The following is a 15,598-nucleotide window of genomic DNA, read 5'->3' as shown; positions in this document are numbered from 1 at the left end:
TTTTTCAGCTGTACTACCTCAATTATAAAACAATAAATTAGTTAGATACTATAGATCTATAGATTCTCACAAATGGTACGTCAAAGTGGAGCTGACTAGTATAGCAGGTTGCATGACTATAGAAGTCGATTAAATTTAGTTGAGATACGACAGATCTCTAGTTACGGGAAACATTAACAACGTTCAATCTACTTTTGTATAGTAAGTTTTCGTATATTTTTTTAAATCTATGGTGTTATTTCCGAGAAAATAAGTTTTTTAATTTCAATTTTTACCCCTCTGGTGGTTAGTTTTTAAATTTTAGGATTATCAGCGTTTTACGCCATCTAGGAATCTGTTTCTAGAGATATATACGGGACGTACAATGTTCATAATTTGTTAATCGAACCATGAATGGGACTGTCGTTCGCCGAAAAAGTATCATGTTTGACATATGGCACAATTTATTTCGTGTTACACCCATGAAACGTAAAACATGGAAAATATGATTTCTTTGTGCAATTGTTTCTAAGGTAATTAGACAACTCTGGTTAAAGACTGATATGTTAACCAGAACAGATTTCAATCTAACCTGCAATACCATACGTTCTTAGGTCACATGTAAAACGATTTGTAAAGATTGTTAAATAAATTTGTATTCAATGGTGTATTTCGTTTCGTTTCACTAATCTTACTACTTTGAAACATGATAATACTACTTTGAAATAATGTACTAATATACTACTTTAATATACTACTTTGAAACATGATACACGAGGCGATGCATAACATTTGAAATCGCAGGTAACACTAATATTTTCAGTATTTTATATTCGTTAACGTGACCTGTTTAAAGAACTATTAAAATATTACACGCTTTAAATTTGTAGATATAATATATACACGAATTATATAAAATGAAGCTTGTATCAAAGTTTGTCGATAAAGAGGGAGAAGGGTGAGTGAACTGTTGTTACATTGTGTGGTTCTTGTAAAGGATTATTGATATTTAATATGACACAAAAATTCCTAGGCATGTGTCCCTTGTCCCAGAAAACACAGAAGATATGTGGCATGCATACAATATCATTAGTGAAGGAGATTCTGTTAGTTGTTCTACGTTTAGGTACCATTCTTTGTTATTCCAACATAGCTATTCTTATAAAATTTAATTGAATCTAATATTATTTTATATCTTTTATAGGAAAGTGCAAACAGAGTCATCAACTGGCAGTTCTAATAGCTATAGAGTTAGAACTACTTTAACCATATGTGTAGAAAGCATTGATTTTGATACACAAGCCTGTGTTTTAAGACTGAAGGGTAGAAATGTAGAAGAAAATAAATATGTTAAGGTAAAGTGATCTAATTTGCATGACATACAAAGTATCAATTTTAAATCAAACATTTGTATGATTTCTATCACTACTAAAGGTAAAAGAAAAATGATTAAGTTATTTATCTAGTTTGGAAGTAAAATCAATATTTATAACAATGAGCTTGAAAAAAATGTAATGCGACTTTCACAAGATATTTTTTCTTAGCTTTAAAAATAATTTAGATGCTCGATTTAAAAATAACACTCTGTATAAAAGAATGTGTACAATATGTAACAGTAATTTTTGTTATAGACAGGAGCATATCACACATTGGATGTAGAACAAAATCGAAAATTTACAATAAAAAAAACTAATTGGGATTCCATCTCTTTGGAAAGAGTTGACACTGCATGTGATCCTACACAAGTAAATTATATGTCTAGAAATTTTAGAGAAAAACTTGTTTACAGATATTTAATGAAAAAGTTACGTATCATTGCAGAATGCAGATGTTGCAGCAGTGGTAATGCAAGAAGGCATAGCGCATATATGTTTGATAACTTCCAACATGACAATAGTGCGAGCTAAGATAGATCAAATTATACCTAGAAAAAGGAAAGGAAATGTCTCTCAACATGAGAAGGTTTTGTTGTATTGCTTTTAAATACTCTTTTTTTTTTTCTTATACACGTATTTACAGTAGAAGATAATTGAAAATTTTCCAGGGTTTAACTCGATTTTACGAAAATGTTATGCAAGGAATATTGAGACACATCAATTTTGATATTGTAAAATGCGTTATTCTCGCCAGTCCTGGGTTTGTAAAAGACCAATACATGGATTATATGATAGAACAAGCAATAAAAACGGACAACAAATTGATATTGGAAAACAAATCTAAATTCTTGCTTGTTCATTCTAGTTCAGGATTCAAACACTCTCTCAAAGGTAATGTGATTGTTTTAAACAAACTATTAGAGCATGATATAATAATATTTTTTTACAATTTAATATGACAGAAGTATTAGCTGAAGCAGCAGTGGTTTCTCGAATTTCTGATACAAAAGCAGCCGGTGAAGTCAAAGCTTTGGAAATGTTTTTTACGATATTGCAGACTGATCCTTGCAGAGCATTTTATGGGAAGAAGCATGTGCAGAAAGCGAATGAAGCACAAGCTATTGAAACGTTACTTATTTCAGACAAATTATTTAGGTAAATGCGAAATATTTTAGTTGAATTAAATTCGTATTTATTCTGATAAGTATGATTTTATTCATTGTTAACAATGCAGATGTCAAGATATTGCTCTCAGAAAGGAATATGTTCAATTAGTGGAAGGTGTAAGAGACTCTGGTGGAGACGTAAAAATATTTTCAAGTTTACATGTATCCGGTGAACGTAAGTTATATTTATGTAAAGTTTAATGAGCAATAATTCTGTCGTTTTGAAAACTTATACGACGTTTTTCTTTGTATTTAGAATTGGAACAAGTAACTGGAATAGCAGCTATACTCCGTTTTCCGATACCAGAATTAGACGACGAGAGCGATGGTGAAAATGATTCGGAAGAAGATGAATAAGAATTAAAGATATTATGCTAATGTGCAACTTTGTATATATTTGTGCTGTGCGCAATCAAAATATATTATTAATAAAATTGTAAATTAATTCTTATAAATACATTAGAATTCCCATTATCTGACATAATCAGAACTAATACAGTGTCGGATAATTGGATTACACCTCCATTTTTTTTATTATCATCTGCTGCAATAGACGTGGTGGCGAAACACTCAACTAAAATTATCTATAGGTGATAATGTAATTTGTCCATGAGATGGCGCAGCTTTAAAATTCTACATTATTCATTCTCTTAGCCTACTTCAGTCTGCTTTCTTAGTGTTTTCGTTCAAAGAGCACGTGGAATATTAACAATTTATTCTTTCGTGTTCATGTAGTTTTTAAACATTGAACTGTGTTAAAACTACAACCAAAAATGGTTGTAATAGGAAAGAAAAAGGTATTTATCAAATTTGCCAAGATTTCTTTTCTTATTTGATTGTATAAGGTTAAATGCATTAAGGTTATTTTGACACTGAATATATTTGAACAAGGATTAAAATTATGTTTTGAAATTTATAGTACCAGTCTGGAGAAGGAGCGCAGTTTATGTCGAGGAGAGCTGTTTTGAAGAAATTGCAGCTTTCCTTGAATGATTTCCGTCGATTATGTATTTTGAAAGGCATATACCCAAGAGAGCCACGCAACCGTAAAAGAGCCCAGAAGGGTGAGCCTGGTATCAAGACACTGTATCACAAGAAGGATATTCAATTTTTAATGCATGAACCGATGATATGGAAACTCAGAGATTGCAAGGTACTTTAAATTGATCTGTATGTATATTATTCAGCACATAAAATTGTAGCAATCTAATAAAATATTATTTATCTAGGTATTTCATAAAAGAGTGACCAAAGCTAGAGCGATGAAAGAATTTTCATACATGAGGAGACAGCTGAACAATCATCCTACTTTGACTTTGGACCATATTGTTAAGGAACGATATCCAACATTTATTGATGCCCTGAGAGATTTAGATGATTGTCTGACATTGTGTTTCTTATTCAGTACATTTCCATCTCTTAAACATATACCAAGAGATCAGTCTTTCTTATGCCGAAGATTGAGCATAGAATTTCTACATGCTGTAATTGCTGCTAAGGCATTACGCAAAGTATTTGTATCCATTAAAGGATATTATTACCAAGCTGAAATTAAGGGTCAAACAATTACTTGGATAGTACCACATCATTTCTGTTTTGAACCTCAAACAAGGGACGAAGTGGATTTTAAATTAATGTCTGTATTTGTAGAATTTTATATTATAATGTTAGGCTTCGTTAATTTTAGACTCTACCACACACTTAATTTGCATTATCCACCAAAACTTACTACTAGTGGTAAGATAATTTTTTTTACATCTTTGATACATGTATCACTTGAATCTAATATTAACTTTTTGTGAACAGAAAACGATGAAAAAGCACTTGTAGATGAAGAGGTCTATGTAGCAGAAAGAATAAGTGCGTTAAATGTACCACTAACAACTCTAGATCCGACTGTACAGAATGCAGAAGATGAAGATTTGAACATAGACCAGTTTGCAACTGTAAGTATAAATGATCTTATAGACATGTCTTAACAAATTTCACTATATTTTAACAATTTTTTTTTACAGCAAGATGGCGATACCACGAAAGTGGAAGAAGCCAAAGAGGAAGCAGAAAAAATTAAAAATTTGAAAACGTTATTCAAAGGTCTAAAAGTTTTTTTGAATAGAGAGGTTCCAAGGGAGCCGTTAGTCTTTGTTTTACGTTGTTTCGGAGCCGATGTGTCTTGGGATAAATTACTGTTTGTTGGAGCATCATTTGAAGAAACTGACGAGACAATAACTCACCAAATAGTGGACAGACCTAGCATGACTAAACAGTATATTTCCAGGTGATCTATAATTTCTTCATTTCATTACAATGTTTATTCAATTCGATTTATTTAGTTAATTTATTTTTATTAATACAGGTACTACGTGCAGCCTCAATGGGTGTTCGACTCTGTTAATGCCAGAGAGTTATTACCCGTGGAAAGATATTTAATGGGTTGTATTCTTCCACCCCATCTCTCACCATTCTCGGAAAGTCGTCACGATCAAACGTACATTCCACCAGAGGCTCGTGCTCTCATGGATCATGACTTTAAGCTGAACAATGGTACGTATTCTTCTAAAATAGTAGAAAAACAATCTGTGGAACTATTTTTCGTTACTGTAATGTTTGTTTTATTAAATAGAAGAAAGTGCATCCGAAGAAGATGACGATGACAAAGCAGATGTTGAGTCCGAGAATGAAGATCAAAAAGATGATGATGATGATGATGATGGTGAGGAAGAAATTAAAGGAGAAGAAGAGGGTGATGAGGGGACGTCAACGGCACATGACAAAAAGGAACAGATTAGATTACAAAAGGTTAACATCATTAGCTACACATATTTTTAATAATTAGAAATTTTTAATAACTCCGCGCTTGCTAATTACAGAAAAAAGAAATGAAGGTGAAAGCCGGTACTGTAACAAAGGAAAATCCCTGGGAAAGGAACCGACAGGAGAGGCAAGAATATCGACTTCGGGAACGAATGATCAAGAAGAGGCATCGTAATTTGTATAGAAGTATGATGAAAGGTCGCGAAGAGAGATCCAAGGAAATATGGTTGTTGCGGAAGAAGAGGCGCTTGCACGAGGCAGCTGAGAAGCAAAAGCGCAAGGAGGAACGCAAACAGAAAAAAACTGCAGTTGCTTAATGACAAAAGACTTGACGAATTGTATTATTTAAACTATTTCACTGTATATACACAATTTGAATAAGTGTCTTTACAACTAAGACTTTCTTTAAGTCAATTAGGTATAAGACACGAATTCTCTATACGCATTGCAGTGACCTTCCTACCAATTGCCATCTCTTCTACAAACTCCCCCCTAATCCTTAGGTAGTGAAATCTTTTCTATAATAACGCATAAATACTACATTAAGGGTTTCAAGTACGTCACCAAAATTGGCAATTCATAAAAAAAAGTTGCATTTTGTGAAGATGGAGAGGAAATAAAACTACACAAATATTACGTAAAACTGTATTTTGATTTCATTCTTTGGAAAGAAAAATTGCAGTCCAATCCGTTGCACTTCCGGATAGGGGATAAGCGATGGAACGAGAGAAAATCTAAATCATTGAAGGCTTGATAGCGGAACGTGACGACTTTCTCGATGGTTGTAGGTACAGTTACGCGTAATGGAGAGATGCCTTTAATCCAGTCCTCCCACTTGCCGGAGGCCTACGCGTACGACGTGACGATCCTGGTCCCTACTTTTCCAGCGAAGGACTTTGAAGGCCAAGCTACCCACACACGTTAGCCTACGCAATCCACGCTCCCACGAAAATCATTTCTCGCGGTGGTCTCCGGGTTGCTCGATAGCCTCGCTACGACTAGAAAAGAGACAAAACGAGAGAAATGAAATCTGCGAGTGCGATCGATATCCTCGGTACGACCACCCTGAAGGTCGTGCATTGATCTCGGTCGATTCGATTGATCGTACGGGCCTGCTCTTTATTGCGTGCTCGTTTCGGTTACCCGATCGCTAACGCGTCTTTGATTAGACCCTGAGACTTTCGCTAGACGAGTTAACACCGAAGGACAAACCGATTTGGCGGTAGATAAATTACCATCAATGCATCCGGCTGTTTTGCGTACTGTTCACCGTGCGTCACCTTGGACACCGAACATCGGAATCGGATGCGAGCGGAAGACCGTTTATTATACTCCACTATCCCGACATTTCTGACCTCTTTTTGCCTTTGACCCTTGCGTGTCGTTGCTCCCAACACATTGAGCGATCTGATCCGGAACAATGCGTCAGCTGTTACGATAAGTACGATTTCAATCATACAAATCATTAAGTATCAACTTTGTCTTGTACATTTTTCGATTTGCTGTTTCAAAATTGATTCTTTTATTGGCCTAGTTTAAATATTGACAATCCGACTTAAAATACTATCCTAAAGTTATGCCACAGGTATTCTTCTGACTCAAACTTGATATTCATGGAAGCTAATACAATTATTTTCTACCTGCTTAAGACTATTGACTTAAATAATTATTTAAATAGCAGGTTTCTGACTGGCAAAATGCTAAGAGCGGTGAGTCGTTCTTGGTTTCCTCGAGTTCGTAGAAATAAATCAGCGCTTGGTTAACCGATCCAGCCTCCGTTCGCAAAATTGTTTCTCAATAGACCAATTAACAGGTTGCGCAAAAAAGCAGGTTCAATTGAGCCGCGAGGTCGAGGAGCGATTATCGAAATCAGAGTGGCTGAAAATCGGCGTGGTTTCGATTTTCGCTCGATATCTCGCGACCGAGAAGTCTCTCCTGTCGATTTCTTCGGCTATTTGCAGTGGTGACTGAACCGATGTGTCGCGACCACTATGTCGGTGAAGTCACTAACACACGTATGGGCCTCAGGTGTGCGGGAACCCGTGTGCAGATTGGGCGCTTACGTCATCCTTGCTATTCCTGTTCCATCCCATCTCTACGAGTATCCTGAAAACGAGCGTCGTTAGAACCTGCAACGCGACTCGCTAACGTCCTAATCTACTCTGGAGCTGGGACGATCTGGCGACCGGGAGGACGCTACGATCCGCTTCGTTGGATCCACGGACTTCGAGCAATGCCGAATGAAAATCGCACGGACTCGCGGCTTGATCCAGGAAAACGCGATGACGTTCAATTAGAAGACGAGCCAGTTTACTGCTGAGCATAACTCGATAAGGCTCAAACATGGCGGGGTTCGTTAGCGGCGTCGATCGGTGGGAATTTTACATAGCATTTCCTTTCGAAGCCACGGATTCAAATTGCACCACCATTTCTATATTTTAGGTTAGGACATGTACTTCTTTAAATCGAGGAGTCGTAACTATTACCAAGAGAGTCGCAAAGGTTCATATTTTTTGAGTTTCAGGGATGAAGGTTTCTATAAAATGGTGGATGAAAATCGTTTGTCTCCGCCTGCTTAATTTTTCCCTTAACTCTGCAAGCGTTAAGACCCGCATCGAGGCGGGACAAGCGGCAGGAATATTCTCGAGGCTGTAACTTTCACGGCTTGTTGACGGAATTTTACTTAGTCCCCGGGTTTTTTTCGCCGGGAGGAAGATATCGATGCTGGATTTGGCGTGGAACGCGACTGCGAGCGCGTGGGAGGATCACGAGAACATTCGGACTGCCCACATGGAACGCCGTTGCGCATCGGCCAGTAAAGTATCGAGGCTTTTCAGTGCGATTTTCAACGACTTCGGTTTCGGAGAAAGCGTCGTTTCTATGAACGGAAAATAAAATTGTTTGTTTCAGCCGAGGACGACTGAAAGGAGTGGTCCGTCGACTATCTTCCTTATTGACTTATGCTTGCGTTGTTGGGTCTCGGTTCCAGGTCTTCCAGGCCTAGAGCAGTTCGTGGAAAGAGTGCAAGAGCGAACCTATTCTCTTCTCGCCCTTTCTACTTCCGAATCTTGCGCCATCACTCTCACTCATTCCACGAATTGTTCCAAGCTGGATGGCCCGGTTCCGGCAACAACTCGATCACCTGAAACTTCTGAAAAATCGAAGCTATTTCGCTAGAAAGATTGGACTAGTCATAATAACAGATCACAGTCACGTTAAAATTGTTTGCACGACATCTTGATATTTTTATATAGCTCTAAAGTGAATATCGAGAAAAATGAATAAGATGTTTTGTTGCAGGCGGTCGCGTTAAAGCGAATTTCCCGCAGACTGGCTCAACAAAAGCGGTTTCCCTTGTCCGCCCGCGAAGCTCGGTTGCAAAACAAAGAATGTCCAAGCCCGTGTAAACATTTCCTGGCGTAATGATACGCGGGATGGCTCCGGGAGCGAGCGTCCTTGATTTTCATCAGCGGCATGCGTAATTGTAGTATAATATTACTGCCGATGGGATCCGTAACGATAAAGAAGAGGCGGACGCCGTTTTCGCGAGCGAGGAACAGAGGATCGTTGCTTCGATGGTCAATAAAAAGTGTAATAAAGGCCGAAGGATACCTCCTCTTGTACGAGTGAATGGATAATTATATAATCAAGGTTATTACGGTATTAGATAATCGCTGCTGGACCGCGATAAAGATGCGCGATCGTTCTTTTAATCTCTATGGATCTATTTGCAAGGAATTAATAATATTCGCGATCCACTCTCGGGAGATTTAATTGCCTGGTGGATGGCCGTTGCTTATGTTTCGTTTCTCTTCGATCTTTCTCTTGAACTCCTTCAAGTTTCGATTTCGAGGAAGAAATAAAATGTCTCTTTCATTTTTTGGTACATTCTGTTCGAGTTTATGCGGTCGAAATTATCTGTTAAATTTTTGTTGAAAGAAATACTACCATCAGTAACTTTTACTGCGTTTTAGAATTTAAATCTGTCGATTCGTAACTACATACATATTCAATTTGAAACGGTGAGTAACATTTCTTTTAACATTCGTGTTAAGTCTTGCAGTAATTTACACAGTAACGTATTTTGTTTTAGCATTTTGTTACTTACTTTCTACCATCGTAACGAGTGAACGGATATTTGAACATCCTCTAATCGAGGAGCAACAATCAACTTTGTAGGCAGTCAAGAGTGTTACAAATGCTTGGATCTTGTCTAAAACAACTACTCACCAAGATGTTGGTAAGATACAATAAATTTTTAAACTATCGCGAAATCCAGCGCGGCATTAGACGCGAAGCAGACGAATATCGTCGTCTCGGCAATTGATCAATTTACGAGCGTTCCGGGCACGTGTCGCCGGGCTTCGGTGAATGATCGACCGATCCGTTGATTCATCGCGTTACATCATATCACAATGCGAGCTCGCAGTCGTACACCGTGCGCCGGCCCTCGCGACACACGCGCGATAATGCACTTTTCCGTAGTGTGCAACAGGAATTCCTAGATTGGCTGGAGGTCGCTGGCTGCGATGATCAGCTTATTCGCATAGATTTCCCCGTTTCGATTAGACGACGCATATAATCGCGGTGAGGAAGGCATTCCGCTTGATTCACGGGATAGCCATAACCGCTCGATCGTGCGCGTTTGATTCATGTCACCGAGCGGGCCCCCTCTCCAAAGTTTTAATGAGAGGCGTAATCGCGTTGCGCTTTGACGTGACCATTCCGTACGATTCCGCCGCGATTCGTCCCGCCTCCGTCGCCGGTTTTACGCGGGGAATAAACGTCAGCTGAACGTACGCGATCTTGTTCCCGAGGTAACAATTACTGTCAACGACTCGTTCCTGGCCTCCGACTGCCCCTCGTCGGGCCGTTCGTCGGTATCGACGTGTTCGACGCACATGTTCGGCATCATGCGCCGACGATTCGAGCCAGCAATTACTCGGTACGTCGAACGATACGCTTAATCGAACGAGCAACGCAACGTCACGCGATCTTGAACATCATTAAATGAACTTTTATCGTCCATTGCCGACTTAATAAACGAGATACGAGCCTTGTGCCGCACCGCGCCGTCGTGCCCCGCCGGATACAACGCCGGAGTCGATTCTATGATGCGCAACCGGCATTCAAGGAATTCGCGACAAGAATCTCTGTTATTTCGATTGTTTTCGATTTACTGAGAAACCATTATTCCCAAGCAGTCCAATGAAAAATCTGGTACCTTTGATATTTTGTAGCGAAATTCTGAATATTTTGAGATCTGTACCTTTTGCGGTAAGCAGTTAGACCAGGTAGGACATTGGCGTAGAGAATTCTTAAATGTTTGATGTTTCATTCTTATATTTCAACAAAGATTTCTCTCTTCTATAAACCTTATTTCAACTGCAACAACGAAAAGGGAAAAAATTTCCGTTTCGTGTGCCGAAGGCCTTCTGTAACGAGAAATAGTTTACAGCCTGGTAGACCGGATATCGCTGATTTTCATCGAAACAAAAATATCCCTAGTCACAGTTATTTGCAGCGATCTCTTCGTAGAAACACGCATTACAGCGTATTATCGGTAATTTGCTAAGAGAACCGATAATCGAGCGTTAAATCGAGGAAGTCGCTGGAGGAGAAGGGTTACTCGATACCCGATTGAAGATGCTGATCGATTTATTTAGTAGAAAGACGTCCCGGGCCGGATAAAAATAGGCGAACAGAAAACTCGGGACAAGAAGAAGCGCGAAAGATGTTTAAGGAGACAGGTATCTATTACGGAAGGGCTGGCCCTTGGACGGTGTCGTCGTTCATTTGGATCGTCACGGGGTGTCGTGAACGTGCCCGAAAAAAATGTACAAGATGTCCCGGGCTACTTACAAGCCCTGGACCGGTGTCGGGGTTTTGAAACTTGATCGAGCAACCGATCGGGCCGGCCCTGCATCGAAGTTATCCGCAGTTGGCCAAGCGGATGACGCATCCACGAAAAGAATACGAAATGAACGTGTGCCCCCACGAACCCGTTACCCATACCGCCGGCGCTGGTCGACGGACTGGAAGCTACAAGGTGTGCTCCGAAAGGCATGCCTGGGATCGCTCTCCGAGATGGAAAGCCGTACGGGACTCGCCCGGTGCACCCGTGACTCCGTGAGGTGATACTTGGAAGCCCGATCGTTCCGCGTAACCGTCTTTGCTTTCTTGGCATCGATGTACAACGAGCATTCGAAATTTTCGATACAATCGCCGCTAAAATTTCACTGCTTAGCGTTTAACGCACACCCCTCTTCTTTAGATGCAGACTTTCGAACGTCCGTTTCTTTCCAGACGTGAGAACTATGTTTAACTCTTGGACGATGGTGGCCCGAGGCTATTTTTATCCAGTGGCAAAATTGTCATTCAATTGCTAGCTTCTGATGATTGATTCAAATTGGCGCTGTCGCAGAAGAAGCCCCTCCAGCAATGCGCCATGGCATCGTCAAGAGAGTAGCTGAAATCGGATTTAGTCATAGCACTTTCCTCGTCAGATCGTGACAGCCGTAAAAGACTCGCCAAATACAAAAGTGTGTCGCAAACTGAGCCGCCCGTGGATACCTGGCAAATTCTTCGCGGCTTTTGGCATTCTCGGAGGCCCAAGATGGCCCCACGGCGTTTCGCATCGATCTCTTGACCAGCGTGAATCCCGGCTAACGCAACGATCATTGCGCAACCTCGTTTCGGCCGGGGCGGGGATAAACAATGGCGGTCCCGCGAAAGTAAAGTTTACCCTTTTAATCAGGCAAAATCGTTCCGTATCTCGGGAGGATCGTAGCCTGGATTCACGGAAGCCAGATCCTCCGACTCCGGGTCTCATGGATCGTTGCCCGATGCTTCGAAAGATTGCATCGTGGCTCACGGATCGTTGCCTCCGATCTGCGGAAGGGAGAATTCATGGGATCCAGGGATTCTGCCGGGACTCGTTATGCGTCGCTCGACTCGTTTAGGCGTCAGAACGGCGCTCCGCGTGGAACAGGAAGGACGAAACCGGAGATTGAATAGCCCCGAGGACATCGGCGCGAGAGGAGAGAAAAAAAAAAGGAAGAGGAGGAAGAGTTTTTTCGCGGATAATTCCACTCGCCTGCGAAACCTACGCGACTATTTGCGTAGTAACGATGTAACTGAGCGGTTGTACGACAGGGTTTCACACTTTCTTCGGCGCTGTCCCTGGAGCGAGGTGCACCAAGAATGCGTAATTACGGGCCCCGTCTACACACAGATCTCCAAAGCGTGCTGAATCCGATCCGGAATTGAATCGGATCGATCCCTTAGCAAAGTTTCAAGCAAGGAAATTTCTAAATAAAATCCTCCAGTCGCTTGGCGAACTAATGACGCTCGTCGACAAAACCAAATTGCCACTTTCGATAATTGCATCGATTCAAATAATTGAAGGAGGAGGCTATTTGAATATCCCATGGTAATTGGTTAGAGGAAACCGCAGATTATAAGTGGTGGAGTCTTATATCCGCAGAAATACAAACATTCGCCACGAATGAGCTAGATGTACCGGTCTCTGGAGACGTAAGAATCGATCTTTCTGGATTGTTTCAGTCCTCGTTGTCAAAATAATGTGTCTGTCTGAGTCACAATTATTAATAATCCGGTGAGAAATTCTACGCTCATTCTTTTTCGTTGTATGGTTACATTAATGGCGGAAACTAGTTTTTAATGCTAAACCTACACCGGCGATCAAATGACCGGTTTCATATTTTTTATTTCATAATTATCGAAGTCGTAAAGCTGCTTCTATCTGAAATTGTCGAATATATTTCTTTACTCAGGCACACGCTATTATAAGGTTTGTGAAAAATTTAACCAAATCATATCTTGAAATTCTCATAAGGTAACATTTGTTAGTCATTTTTAGATCTCGGCAGGTTTGATATTACAGCAAAAGAGTTTTTCCTCCGCTTTTTTTATCGCTAAAAATGTTAATTCTATTTCTACCGATAACTGATGCTTGAACTCTTTGGGGGTCTCTACAAAAAGGCCACAACCCCGACGATCATAAATATCTTCGAACGAAAAAATCCGGAGAGACGCTTGAAATTACAATACACCGGACAGCGGAAGATTAATCGTAAGAGGTTCGCTAATGCCGACTAAAAAAATCAACAAAGATCGCATTCCTCTGACCTCTCGATCGTCCAGCGACCTCCTGTAGCTTTCGTTCCACGTTGTCACCAAGAGATGAGAAAGCTAGAACCAACGAGAAACACTAAGTAAATGTTCTCCAGCGATCTTTTACGTTTTCTATTTAAAAAAGAATAAAGGGATGAGACCCATCGCCAAAAACACACTAAAATTCACGAGAAATTTAAATTATTCTCGTCACACGTTAATCTTTTCGGGGTAGATGTAACCCCTTTAAATCGAATTATTGGCGATATAGAAAACACGTGTCGCTTAATAGTTTTGGTACTCCAATCTATGTAATCAGGAAAAAATTAGAGAGGAACACTCGGTGTTCCTAGTAAGCAAGATGATATCTTTGTTCTGTAACTTTATGGCCGAGTCTCGTAAAAGTGCGACGTCCAGGAGCCCTAAAATTCCCATCGTAGTGCATGGTGGTACGTCGCGGGCCGTCGCGTCGGTCCCAGCGAAACAATCGCGGGGCAGTAACTCGCGCAGCGAGCCATACACGCGCGCGTTTTGCGCGTCTCTAATGACACTGTACCCTCGGCTAGAGTACACCGGTGTCGCTGAACCCCGGCGCCTCGAGGCGTTTCACAGGCGGAGGCCACGGAGAGAGAAGAATCCACGGGCGCGCGGCTATATACTTTGCACCATTACGCTTAATCTACGGCCTGCCGTGGCAGCGCTCGATTCATAGAGACAGCGTAGAAAACGCGCCGCGTCACCGGGAACGCGTCTCGGCTCGACTCGGGCTCAGAGGCACCGAGCTAGGGGCTTAGGCTCGTTCGACGTCCCCATTGATTTGTGATCTCGCGGCCGGAAGAAAAACCCGTGTGTCGGGGGGGCCCCGCGCCTCGCGATCCGGCCCCGAGGAATTTCAAGCGCGTCTGCCGGTCGGACTGTTGGCTCGCGCGTCCGCGAATCTTATGTAGATCCGTCCGGCTGTTGAAAAATATATCGGTATCGCTTTCGCGCCTGCTGCCCGTGAATTATTCATGAATATCGTCTGTACGAACGCGATGTCCATGGATGTTCCTCACTGGAGGCTTGATGAATAGGGTGCAGGTGTGATCCGATTCCCTGCTACTCGCCGATTAATTAATCAACGGCTAGAGTCTCCGCCCTGCGAAGCGCCACAGATTTTATAACAGTTACGCTACGATTGTAGCACGGTGCATTGAGCTGGTTGGAACAAAATTTTAAGGACTGCCTCCGTGCGCGGACACAAAGAGACCCGCATTGCACTTACTGGCCAACGGGGGTCGAAGAAAGCGAATGAATGCCGCAGGGCTGGGGTTTTTGGGATGGTCAGCTCGTAGGACCACCTTCCATATTTTCCTACCGCGCCGAGATTGGCTCTGACTATCTAAAGACTTCGATGGTAGAGTTCCGATGCTGTGCTCCAGATGCAATAACCGTTCCAGAAGCTACTGGTACCATTTTTGTGATGGAGCACGTGGTCGACCTTTCGATCCGGCCAACCTTTGGCATAATACCTCCATTGTTGAACTTACGCTGTTAATTTTCAGCAACCCATTGAATTCACATGAAAAATTTGAAACGAGCATATCAAATAATGCAATAGCAACGTTAAAAGCTGCTGGTATCTAATTTTTATGCGATCAAAATGTCTATGCAATAACGCGATCAAGATTTGGATTTGCCGGACCTCTAACATAGTGTAACTTCTCGTAGAGCCCACGCAGTCAGCCTTTACCAGCTAGGAAAGAGTCTCGGATACCGTGGGGAGGCCAGGCTGATTGGTTCCAGGTGCCCAGCGAGGCTGCTGCTGCAGTTCCAGCCGCCGCAGCAGCGCTAGAAGCTGCTGGTACCAATTTTGTGATAATCCATTGACCTCCGGCATGGTGTACCCCTCGGTGAACCCACGCTGCCACGTTCTACGAGGTTGCAGAGGGTCTCGGTTGCCGCTGGGCGGCTAGGGGGATTGGTTCCAGGCGTCGAGCTCTCGGAGTTCGCGCGTCGTTCGAGCGACTCCGGCGCTCTAGCCCCGCCGCCGTGGGAGTGAGCCAGAACAGGTAAGAGCGATCGTACGCGCTCACCTGAGAGACGGAGAGGAGAGGAAGTTCGCGGAGCGGCGAGGGCGGCGGAAGA

At 41.8% G+C, this 15,598-nt stretch overlaps 2 protein-coding genes across 5 annotated transcripts; both read left to right on the top strand.

Annotated features, from left to right (window-relative positions):
• Positions 1-297: 297 nt before the first annotated feature.
• On the top strand, positions 298-2,960 carry Pelo (pelota mRNA surveillance and ribosome rescue factor). Of its 3 annotated transcripts, XM_078189165.1 has the most exons (11): positions 299-512; positions 594-783; positions 870-937; positions 1,013-1,105; positions 1,184-1,334; positions 1,611-1,724; positions 1,801-1,941; positions 2,024-2,246; positions 2,318-2,510; positions 2,590-2,696; positions 2,778-2,960. In XM_078189165.1, the coding sequence occupies exons 3-11, from the start codon at positions 897-899 to the stop codon at positions 2,876-2,878; spliced, it is 1,164 nt and encodes a 387-aa protein (XP_078045291.1). In that variant the 5' UTR covers positions 299-512; positions 594-783; positions 870-896; the 3' UTR covers positions 2,879-2,960. The 3 variants fall into 3 exon arrangements, with proteins under 3 accessions (XP_078045294.1, XP_078045291.1, XP_078045292.1); XM_078189168.1 differs by lacking the exon at positions 594-783 and having other exon boundaries at positions 298-512; XM_078189166.1 differs by having other exon boundaries at positions 299-783.
• Positions 2,961-3,186: 226 nt separating this feature from the next.
• On the top strand, positions 3,187-5,967 carry LOC144474379 (pescadillo homolog). 2 transcript variants are annotated; one of them, XM_078189163.1, is made up of 8 exons: positions 3,187-3,318; positions 3,441-3,674; positions 3,751-4,258; positions 4,328-4,467; positions 4,537-4,799; positions 4,878-5,065; positions 5,148-5,320; positions 5,392-5,967. In XM_078189163.1, exons 1-8 carry the CDS (start codon positions 3,295-3,297, stop codon positions 5,650-5,652), a joined length of 1,791 nt encoding a protein of 596 aa, XP_078045289.1. In that variant the 5' UTR covers positions 3,187-3,294; the 3' UTR covers positions 5,653-5,967. The 2 variants fall into 2 exon arrangements, with proteins under 2 accessions (XP_078045289.1, XP_078045288.1); XM_078189162.1 differs by having other exon boundaries at positions 5,145-5,320.
• The last annotated feature ends 9,631 nt before the right edge of the window (positions 5,968-15,598 follow it).

Source organism: Augochlora pura, chromosome 8 (assembly GCF_028453695.1).
Source record: "Augochlora pura isolate Apur16 chromosome 8, APUR_v2.2.1, whole genome shotgun sequence".
NCBI lineage: Eukaryota > Metazoa > Arthropoda > Insecta > Hymenoptera > Halictidae > Augochlora > Augochlora pura.
The sequence above is the reverse complement of the archived record's forward strand: the minus strand, read 5'-3'. Positions and strand labels throughout refer to the sequence as shown.

Excerpts from the sequence above, each read along its gene's own strand:
- Pelo (XM_078189168.1), top strand. The coding sequence starts at position 897 with ATGAAGCTTGTATCAAAGTTTGTCGATAAAGAGGGAGAAGG. Across the intron at positions 938-1,012 it reads GTCGATAAAGAGGGAGAAGG|GCATGTGTCCCTTGTCCCAG; the intron begins GTGAGTGAACTG and ends AAAAATTCCTAG. Across the intron at positions 1,335-1,610 it reads AAGAAAATAAATATGTTAAG|ACAGGAGCATATCACACATT; the intron begins GTAAAGTGATCT and ends TTTTTGTTATAG.
- LOC144474379 (XM_078189162.1), top strand. The coding sequence starts at position 3,295 with ATGGTTGTAATAGGAAAGAAAAAG. Across the intron at positions 4,259-4,327 it reads ACCAAAACTTACTACTAGTG|AAAACGATGAAAAAGCACTT; the intron begins GTAAGATAATTT and ends TTTTGTGAACAG. Across the intron at positions 5,321-5,391 it reads AACAGATTAGATTACAAAAG|AAAAAAGAAATGAAGGTGAA; the intron begins GTTAACATCATT and ends TGCTAATTACAG.